Source organism: Sinocyclocheilus grahami, unplaced genomic scaffold (assembly GCF_001515645.1).
Source record: "Sinocyclocheilus grahami isolate Dianchi unplaced genomic scaffold, SAMN03320097.WGS_v1.1 scaffold752.1, whole genome shotgun sequence".
NCBI classification, from domain to species: domain Eukaryota; kingdom Metazoa; phylum Chordata; class Actinopteri; order Cypriniformes; family Cyprinidae; genus Sinocyclocheilus; species Sinocyclocheilus grahami.
In genome coordinates this window covers 401,002-411,967 of record NW_015505931.1, presented here as the reverse complement: position 1 = coordinate 411,967, position 10,966 = coordinate 401,002, and the positions used below count along the sequence as shown (strand labels likewise).

At 37.4% G+C, this 10,966-nt stretch overlaps 1 protein-coding gene and 2 long non-coding RNA genes across 4 annotated transcripts in view; 1 reads left to right on the top strand and 2 right to left on the bottom strand.

Moving 5' to 3' along the window:
* Positions 1-1,032, top strand: part of LOC107561035 (uncharacterized) — a 5,319-nt gene extending 4,287 nt beyond the window's left edge. Inside the window, exon 4 of the long non-coding RNA XR_001605798.1 lies at positions 1,021-1,032. This is a non-coding gene — a long non-coding RNA (uncharacterized lncRNA). The remainder of the gene's footprint in view (positions 1-1,020) is intronic.
* LOC107561034 (uncharacterized) overlaps positions 1-5,900 on the bottom strand; it is a 6,616-nt gene extending 716 nt beyond the window's left edge. Inside the window, exons 1-2 of the long non-coding RNA XR_001605797.1 lie at positions 5,870-5,900; positions 2,266-2,385 (exon numbers count right to left, since the gene is read on the bottom strand). This is a non-coding gene — a long non-coding RNA (uncharacterized lncRNA). The remainder of the gene's footprint in view (positions 1-2,265; positions 2,386-5,869) is intronic.
* Positions 1-10,966, bottom strand: part of LOC107561033 (neuronal-specific septin-3-like) — a 122,149-nt gene that overhangs the window by 74,904 nt on the left and 36,279 nt on the right. Inside the window, exon 1 of one of the 2 annotated variants that reach the window (XM_016245366.1) lies at positions 8,676-8,840. The exons of the other annotated variant lie outside the window; for it this stretch is intronic. Within the exon in view, the coding sequence (XP_016100852.1) occupies positions 8,676-8,697 (22 nt within the window). The 5' untranslated portion in view covers positions 8,698-8,840. Of the gene's footprint in view, positions 1-8,675; positions 8,841-10,966 lie in introns of those variants that run through there. 2 annotated transcript variants of the gene reach the window in all.

Below are 10,966 nucleotides of genomic sequence, written 5' to 3'. Positions count from 1 at the left end.
GCTATGGCATATGACAAAACAAATTACATTTTGATAATTATTGGCCAGCATTTATCATTATATTGTTCATAATAAAGTGTTGGGGTGGGCTAGCAATGCATTCTGCGGTAATCTTCATTTTTAAGTAGTAATACATTTTGCGAGTGTAAAATTAACAGTTTTCTCCAAAGGAGAGATCTTCTCGCAGCTGATCGACGTCTCCTTTGTGCAGATATTAAAAATATTGCAAATGCTGAGGAAAACTGTACTAGTTAGGGTTGTGGAGTTACTGATGCTATGAGGTGTTAGTGCACCTGTCCCTCTTATGTTCTTATGTTTTATTAATACTGTAGAACTTATAATTACATACAAGCTCAGGGAAAGATGATTGTATTTTTAACAATGAACGATCATAATGACAAAAAGCAAAAAAAAAACATAAATATAATGGGTTTGCATACATTATATGCACAGAAAAAAAGGCACAATGACAAGGTTAAATATCTTTGAATAATCATAATATTCATATAATCAGTGCATCAAAATATTGCATTTGTTGTTGTTGTTGTTTATAAGCCGGAGGGATGAAACGAGAGAAATTCAACAAGAAAAAAAGGAAAACAGGAGATTTAAGCCAGTTTTGCTTATAGATGAAACATTTTGCACATAAAATAAAGTAACAACATATTCAAGAGATAACGATTTTGGGTTTTAGTAATAAAAAATAACTACTAATTCAGTTTAATCCTTAAATATATTATTTTTTGACTTAACATTGCACAATTAATAAAAATATCATGTAGAACTGGCAACAGTACAGTTGTGAATCATAACAATAGTGATTAAAAAAATAGTGCTAAAACTGCACAACAAAGTGTTCACATGTCATGCAACAAATTGCCATTTGTAAGGGAATTACACATTTTTTGAACTACTGATATACAGGTCTTAAATGGAAAATAGTGCAATGTAGGCTGTGACATCTGGACTAACATTTCATGCTGAGCCTGCACATACATGCCTGCTGCAAAATTACAGCAGTAAACTGTTCTTCAGTCCTAGAATTTTGGGGGAGAGCCTTTCAGAATCCATCTGCATAAGGAATTTCTGAACAAATTCATAGTAGAATTTGAGTTCTTTTGGGTATGCCAAATTAAGCACATAGATTGTACCCAGCATCAAAGCACAGGCTTGTGCCACAGATCTGATCTGCTCAAGAATCATTACTCCATCAACAATGATTCCAATATCATCGTAGTCTCCAAGAACACCTCTTTAATGACACATATGCCCATGGTGATGTTTTCCAGGTCTTTCAAGAAGTCATTTCTTTGACTGTTCTATATTTAAATAAAAAGAAACTGTTATTAGACATTGTTTAGATTCATAACACTTTGACAAGTCTACACAATCAAGGGTAATTAGGACGAAAACTATGACACACCCCATATATATATTAAAGATCGACTGAGAATAGAGAGAGAGGGGCATTGCCAGTGTTATCAATTTGTGTGGTGTAATTAGAGTTGGTCGACATGACCAAAATCTTAAATCACAATAGGAGTAATTTTTTTTTTTTAAGATAACAATATCACGATATATTTACTTTTTGCTTTAAATAAGGTCTTTATAATTTTACCATTTTTGATACCATAGAAATGTCATAATTCTCATCACCAGTGTCAACATCAAAAAAAGTAATACTAGCCTAAATTAGGCATGTGATCAGCTAGCGACAAAAAAGCAGGAAAATCTGGCCCTGCATTTATTTAGAAATGGCTGGGGCATGGCTTTCTTCTATTTAGAAAGCCATGCCCCAACATTTATTTAGAGAATATATATTTTATCACATTAAAGATACAGTATATCTTATATTGTAATAATACATACTATTGTCCTGGAAAAAAATGTAAAAGCAGCATTTAATAATCATGATAATAATTTTATAATATATAATATAATTATCAATAGGTTTATTATTAAAATACCTGCCAAAAGTTGGGAAACATTACAATTATTAATTACTTTGAAATTAATTCTCTTCAGTTCATCAAGGCACATTTATTTGACCAAAATAAACCTATGTTTAGGGGGATGTTTTAGTAAAGATATTTACACTGAAACATTAAACTGACAAAAACATAAAAGAAAAATACAATGATGCAAATTAACAGACGTTGCTATGCCATATATGAGCATTCATATCTTACAGAATAACTTGCTTACATTAAAGTCAACTGAATGTTTACTGTAATATGTAGTGATGCATAATATAAAAATACTTACTGTGCAAATCATTGGAAACACTTCAGGAAAACGTCTTCAATTCACACCACGCGAACCTCAAAACTTCCTTTGGCAACAGGGAAATCATGTGTCCGAGTCAGATGCATGTGCAGAGAGAACCTCAAATGAAAGCAAGCACACAATAATTATTATTGTTAGGTTAAAACACAATCAAGCCATTGGTTTTCTGTCTATTTTATTTTATTTTTTTTACCAACGGAGGCACGATAGCTCCACTCTCCCCCGGCCTCTCCCTCCCATTCTCTATCAGAGACATGAATTGTGAATTTTATTAACATTAAGTCTTCCTCCCATTTTCACCTCAAAATTTTGGAGAAGCTGTGCCTCCCCTGCCTCCCCCGACTAGCCGCCACTGCTAGAACTACCATATCCACCGCCAAAACAAACTGCTCTAGAACAAATCATTAAGAAGATTAAAGATTACCTGTCCAAAACAATTTATATCATGTTTAATCACACTAGAAACCGGCAGATTCCCGAAGGACTGGCTGTGGTAAAAAGTTAGACGGGAACAGCCGTTGCGGCCTGGAGCTGGCATCTCCGAAAGCACTTAAGCAATTTTTTTAAATACGTTAGGGTGCCATCTTTACAAATAAACGGCGTATTTTAAGCTTATAAAACTACATTTTCATCCAAAACTATCTTAAAAATACATTTCGTCACATAAAAAAGTTATATTTGCGTTATTTGTGTGTGCGCGCGCTCGGAGTAGGATGTGACCGTTGGTCGCTGGGGAATTTATCCCAAAGACTCGTTCTGAGCTAGACTAGAGCATATTATATTCTTTATAGAGCGAACAAACTATTCACTGTAATAAATGGTGGTGTATTACATAAAATATTACTTACTGTGCAAATAGACCAAATGATGAAAATCCGGGGCTGGAATGAAAATGTCTTCAGTTCCCACCGTGAACCTGACTGGACTGGAAACTCCTTTTGGCGCCAGGGAAAATGTGCATTAGCGCGCATGCGCACCGAACTAACTTAATATTTTCTAACTGAATTTAATTAATTCACATGGCTTGGATTTAAAACACATGTAATTCGCATAATACCCATGCATATTTATTAATTAAAATCTAAAACTAAATTTAAATTCAAAATGTAAAGCTAAATTGAATTATGCTTAATTTAATTGGGGCCATAATCATTATTTTCAGCGTAGGCTGCTGCACCTGTGATAGAGCTGTTCTGCGTTCTGATTAAAAGTTAAGACAGAGCGTCTTTAGTCTGTCGATCTTCAAACATTACAGTAGACATATTTTGGTTTACAAATTGTATTGTTTCATCAGTTAGTCACGTTAGCACTCGGCTAACGTATCCACCATTATTGTTTTAAGTGTTTACAGTTTAGCAGCTAAACTTTAGCTGTGGGCACGATTTGCTTGCATAAGTGTTTTTGTATTTTATGTCATTATTATAAGAACGGATTGGAGCACTATATTATTGTTTTATGTAAAGGTGCTTTGTCAATGGTAGCGCTCGCTAACTTGCTCAAGGACTCCTCTCTGTGCCAATCACAGCAGGCTTGGCCAGCTGACCAATCAGAGCAGAGTAGGCTTATGGAAGGGAGGGATTTGCTCCGAACTTGCTTGTAACGAATCGTTTCGAAATCATTGGCAAATGACTCTAATATTAAATGTATACTATGAGAAAATTACAATGTTTTCTGACCTTAGATGCATTTAAACCTGTTGTAGGGGACACCAACACAATATTAGGACACTTTAAAATGCCATATGACCTGCTCTTTAACTATGCTAACGTGTTGACATGTAACAATCTTGAGTCTGAGCTCTGAGAGGAGACAGAAGGGCCAAAAAGTTCTAGGATTCGCCGCCATATCACTTTCAAAACAATCTGGTGTGTTAATCACCATGGCAACATGTACAAACCAATGAATACGGAGAACCAGGAAGTAGCTCTGCCCACAACTTCCTCGATGAAGCTGAATTTACAGTTCGGAAATCTGTTCCTAGCCCTGATAACAGACACACACACACTTCAACACAATGCAATCAGCTTTATACAAATACAAACAGCTTTCAACACAAAGACGAATGCCCTGACACTTTCACAGACTCCAACCAGTCCTTTAACATAATTTTCACCACAAACAGAAGCTATTTGAATCTACAGTATATATAATATTCTGATGCAGAAAAGCTCCAATGCCCCTCTGTGGTCACCTGTTAAACTGCACAGCAACTCAAATTCAATACAGTTCTACAATATCAGTCCATGATGTGACATGTAAAATACATGATGACATTCTGATCAACAATACAAAGACTGAGCAATATGGTCTGCAAAACTAATGGATGAATAAATTAAACACAATATATTATATCAGGGTGTGTGTAAGGCATGTGGCATTGCCAACCAAAACAGCTGATGTTACAGGAGCTCCAAAGATTTGAGGCATGCCACACAGCAAGCCCATCCCTGCACAGCTGCTCTGCGGTGTGATACAGACACAATCCTTATGGGAGATTATGCTGAGTAAGGTAAACCTTCTCACTGTCACTCACACACACATACTCTATGTTGTCCACATTCAACAAATCAAGCTTAGCATTAGTTCTGGCAGGTCACGTTAGTCAAGCTCGCATCAGCTGACTCTCAGCTGATCCCCATCTACCTATGGGAATACGACACCTATCTAAGCATTCATATATAAGGTCCCTCAGTATTATTAGCAGTTTTCGCATGCTCAATAGCTAATTACCCTCCTCCATCCCCAGCTCCTCATCTGCCAGTCAGGATTCAGCCTTCTGATTATCCTTTGAATCCGACTAATTCTAAAATATGTACATAAATTTATTGAACTTTAACGATATATGCAATGTATATTGATGTTGGCTCTGTTCTGTTTACCCTGGGGGGTGGGGGGTATCACTGCTCTCCCTGCTCTCATCCATGCTAGGCTGCATGGATGCGCAGGCAGTTCTTGCCCAGAACAGAACCATACCGCCAATCCAAACTGTATGCTAACTGTCAATCATCTTTGACGATAGTGGTACTGACAGAAGTATATTTCTATCTGGTTTCCCTTTGAAGTGAACACTGATGTCAATAGGTTTCACCTGTGAAACGCTTTTAACTATGTATAACTTAAAAGAGAAAAAAATACTTGAAATACAGATTGAGAGAGTTAGAAACCAGTTACATAGCAGAAACTAAAAAGAGGTTCCACTTCCTCATTGATATAGAAGGACTGGCTGTGGTAAAAAGTTAGACGGGAACAGCCGTTGCGGCCTGGAGCTGGCATCTCCGAAAGCACTTAAGCAATTTTTTTAAATACGTTAGGGTGCCATCTTTACAAATAAACGGCGTATTTTAAGCTTATAAAACTACATTTTCATCCAAAACTATCTTAAAAATACATTTCGTCACATAAAAAAGTTATATTTGCGTTATTTGTGTGTGCGCGCGCTCAGAGTAGGATGTGACCGTTGGTCGCTGGGGAATTTATCCCAAAGACTCGTTCTGAGCTAGACTAGAGCATATTATATTCTTTATAGAGCGAACAAACTATTCACTGTAATAAATGGTGGTGTATTACATAAAATATTACTTACTGTGCAAATAGACCAAATGATGAAAATCCGGGGCTGGAATGAAAATGTCTTCAGTTCCCACCGTGAACCTGACTGGACTGGAAACTCCTTTTGGCGCCAGGGAAAATGTGCATTAGCGCGCATGCGCACCGAACTAACTTAATATTTTCTAACTGAATTTAATTAATTCACATGGCTTGGATTTAAAACACATGTAATTCGCATAATACCCATGCATATTTATTAATTAAAATCTAAAACTAAATTTAAATTCAAAATGTAAAGCTAAATTGAATTATGCTTAATTTAATTGGGGCCATAATCATTATTTTCAGCGTAGGCTGCTGCACCTGTGATAGAGCTGTTCTGCGTTCTGATTAAAAGTTAAGACAGAGCGTCTTTAGTCTGTCGATCTTCAAACATTACAGTAGACATATTTTGGTTTACAAATTGTATTGTTTCATCAGTTAGTCACGTTAGCACTCGGCTAACGTATCCACCATTATTGTTTTAAGTGTTTACAGTTTAGCAGCTAAACTTTAGCTGTGGGCACGATTTGCTTGCATAAGTGTTTTTGTATTTTATGTCATTATTATAAGAACGGATTGGAGCACTATATTATTGTTTTATGTAAAGGTGCTTTGTCAATGGTAGCGCTCGCTAACTTGCTCAAGGACTCCTCTCTGTGCCAATCACAGCAGGCTTGGCCAGCTGACCAATCAGAGCAGAGTAGGCTTATGGAAGGGAGGGATTTGCTCCGAACTTGCTTGTAACGAATCGTTTCGAAATCATTGGCAAATGACTCTAATATTAAATGTATACTATGAGAAAATTACAATGTTTTCTGACCTTAGATGCATTTAAACCTGTTGTAGGGGACACCAACACAATATTAGGACACTTTAAAATGCCATATGACCTGCTCTTTAACTATGCTAACGTGTTGACATGTAACAATCTTGAGTCTGAGCTCTGAGAGGAGACAGAAGGGCCAAAAAGTTCTAGGATTCGCCGCCATATCACTTTCAAAACAATCTGGTGTGTTAATCACCATGGCAACATGTACAAACCAATGAATACGGAGAACCAGGAAGTAGCTCTGCCCACAACTTCCTCGATGAAGCTGAATTTACAGTTCGGAAATCTGTTCCTAGCCCTGATAACAGACACACACACACTTCAACACAATGCAATCAGCTTTATACAAATACAAACAGCTTTCAACACAAAGACGAATGCCCTGACACTTTCACAGACTCCAACCAGTCCTTTAACATAATTTTCACCACAAACAGAAGCTATTTGAATCTACAGTATATATAATATTCTGATGCAGAAAAGCTCCAATGCCCCTCTGTGGTCACCTGTTAAACTGCACAGCAACTCAAATTCAATACAGTTCTACAATATCAGTCCATGATGTGACATGTAAAATACATGATGACATTCTGATCAACAATACAAAGACTGAGCAATATGGTCTGCAAAACTAATGGATGAATAAATTAAACACAATATATTATATCAGGGTGTGTGTAAGGCATGTGGCATTGCCAACCAAAACAGCTGATGTTACAGGAGCTCCAAAGATTTGAGGCATGCCACACAGCAAGCCCATCCCTGCACAGCTGCTCTGCGGTGTGATACAGACACAATCCTTATGGGAGATTATGCTGAGTAAGGTAAACCTTCTCACTGTCACTCACACACACATACTCTATGTTGTCCACATTCAACAAATCAAGCTTAGCATTAGTTCTGGCAGGTCACTTTAGTCAAGCTCGCATCAGCTGACTCTCAGCTGATCCCCATCTACCTATGGGAATACGACACCTATCTAAGCATTCATATATAAGGTCCCTCAGTATTATTAGCAGTTTTCGCATGCTCAATAGCTAATTACCCTCCTCCATCCCCAGCTCCTCATCTGCCAGTCAGGATTCAGCCTTCTGATTATCCTTTGAATCCGACTAATTCTAAAATATGTACATAAATTTATTGAACTTTAACGATATATGCAATGTATATTGATGTTGGCTCTGTTCTGTTTACCCTGGGGGGTGGGGGGTATCACTGCTCTCCCTGCTCTCATCCATGCTAGGCTGCATGGATGCGCAGGCAGTTCTTGCCCAGAACAGAACCATACCGCCAATCCAAAACTGTATGCTAACTGTCAATCATCTTTGACGATAGTGGTACTGACAGAAGTATATTTCTATCTGGTTTCCCTTTGAAGTGAACACTGATGTCAATAGGTTTCACCTGTGAAACGCTTTTAACTATGTATAACTTAAAAGAGAAAAAAATACTTGAAATACAGATTGAGAGAGTTAGAAACCAGTTACATAGCAGAAACTAAAAAGAGGTTCCACTTCCTCATTGATATAATCACACCCTTGGTCATGTGTCTTCCTTAAAAATGAAAAGCACAATCCACATACAGTAGATCAAACATAATGATAGTGCACTTTGCAACTTGGAAAACTGATTTCCTTTTTGGAAGAAAAAAATAGTTAAGAATAGATAAGATTGACATAAATACAGTTTATTCAGACCAACAACTGTACTGTAACTACTTCAAAAACTCTTTTGATCCAAACTCAACAAACATCAAAACACAGGAACTCAGGAGTACTGAGTGTCACACCTAACTGTGCCTGATCGCCACCTGACCTACCTGCAGAAAGTGGAAATTACATACACAGTACTTTCTATCAATTTCTCTAAAAAAAAAAACAGAGTTATGGACAATTTTCAAACCGATTTATGAAGGTTATCATTCTCAGCTGTCTTTTAAACTGAAAGAGAGAGTGAAATATTTACTTACCAGCAATTCTGTCTCGCTCCATAGCTGGATTATAGCTCCTAACAGCCACATGTGGTTTGTAGCATTTCTCTTCCTCTCCCTTTATTTGCAGACTTCCCCTTTTGCTTTTTTCCGAGAGTTTATTCACTCTCCCCCTCTTCTCCCTCTCTCTCTCTCTCTCTCTCTCTCTCTCTGTGTGTTCACTCACTTTGTTCTCCTTGTTTTCCCCATTCTTTCTTTCTTTTTTTCTTTCTCCTTCCCCGGTACTGATTTTAAAATTGTTTAAATTGTTTCATTGACAAGTGTATCCAATGGAACTTGACTTCACACTGACATGTGCTGATCATATGGCTTTATTCGATCTTCTTTCGTCTTTTGACACTGAAGCTCTATTTTGTCTCTAAGTTCACTCTCCCCCTCTTCTCCCTCTCTCTCTCTCTCTCTCTCTCTGTGTGTTCACTCACTTTGTTCTCCTTGTTTTCCCCTTTCTTTCTTTCTTTTTTTCTTTCTCCTTCCCCGGTACTGATTTTAAAATTGTTTAAATTGTTTCATTGACAAGTGTATCCAATGGAACTTGACTTCACACTGACATGTGCTGATCATATGGCTTTATTCGATCTTCTTTCGTCTTTTGACACTGAAGCTCTATTTTGTCTCTAAGATAAGTCATGTGGCTGTGTTCAAACAGCCTAATGCCCTCACTATGAAAGAATGAATGAGAGAAAACTTAAATCACTGCATTTGATGCAGCTGAATGTGAATTGCAGTATGTCCTATGTCCAGTAGATAGTGCTATGCATTACAAGAATGAAAGTTACAATGCAGTGATAATTTCGTTGACGAATAATTTTCGTCATAATTGTCGTCAACGACATTTCTTCACCGACGACGACGAGACGATAACGAACTAAAACTCTTTTTGAATGACAAAAACGAGACGAAAATGTTAGGGAGGGACGATTTGGGATGAGATTCATTCAGAACGAATCTGCTGCGTGGCTCGGAGGTTATGCATACATATGAACCGGCGGGACATAAGCTAACATACACTTGCTGCACATGGCATAAAACGTTCAAAAAATGTCAATATGTGGGAGTAAGAGAAGAGCAGACGTATGGATAAATCTGACGACACAAGAGAGAGAACTCAATTCGGTTTTCTGAGCGCAGACACTATTCACACAAAGCACTTCTCACAGCGTGCGAGTACTCTTTCGCGTCGCATGAACGGAAAATTACACACAAAATTATGTCGAATTGTCCGTTTTGACGAGTATTCACGTAAACACAGTTGATTACGTCTTAAAGGGGTCATATGATGCGATTTAAAATTTTTCCTTTCTCTTTGGAGTGTTACAAGCTCTTGGTGCATGAAGAAGATCTGTAAAGTTGCAAAGACTAAAGTCGCAAATCCAAAGAGATATTCTTTCCAAAAATGGACACGACTAGAAATCAGTGGTTAAGTTGTATTTACAACACTGTTCCAGAACACTTCAACCCAAATATTCAGATGTGTGCAGCACATTTTATGGAGGACTGTTTACTGATCCTGGTAGAGTAGACTACAATGCCGGCCACAGATTGTAAGTACGTTTTTTATATTTAAAGAGTTTTTATATTTTATATTTTTTATATTTAAAGCTAGTTTTTTGGGCAGTGTAGAGTAGGGCATGTTGTTTGTCATTTCTCAGATCACAAATTCAGACATGGAGGCGCGATGCAATGCAATGCGTAAAAAGACAGTATAAGTCATTATAATCCATAATTATGTCCCCACTGGATGCAACGAATGCCTCGTTTATAATGGGTTTTCATGTTTTTGAATCATCGCTCCGGCCTGACAAGGCATCATCACAATATGGTGAGGGGCGTAACATTCCCGTCACACGCTTGAGGTATTCGGCCAATTACAACGCACTGGATAGCTGGCCAATCACAGCACACCTTGCTTTTCAGACCGATGAGCTTTGTAAAAATTTACGCGTTTCAGAAAGGCGGGGCATAGAGGAGAAACAATAATGTACAATATGTGGAAAATAATGTGTTTTTTTAACCTTAACCATAAACACATTTCATTACACCAAATACACAAAATAATATTATTTTTAGCAACATCATATGACCCCTTTAAGTGACGTAACATTGCAGCCGTGCATTCGGTTTTAAAGGGTCAGCAGCCTAATTTAGTTGCTATTGTCAGAGTCATTGATGTTAATCAAGCAACAAAAGACAGAAAATCATGCACTGCTCTTGACTGGAAAACTTTAGTAGCCCTAAAGATTAATCTAAATTTATTTATAGAAATAAATATG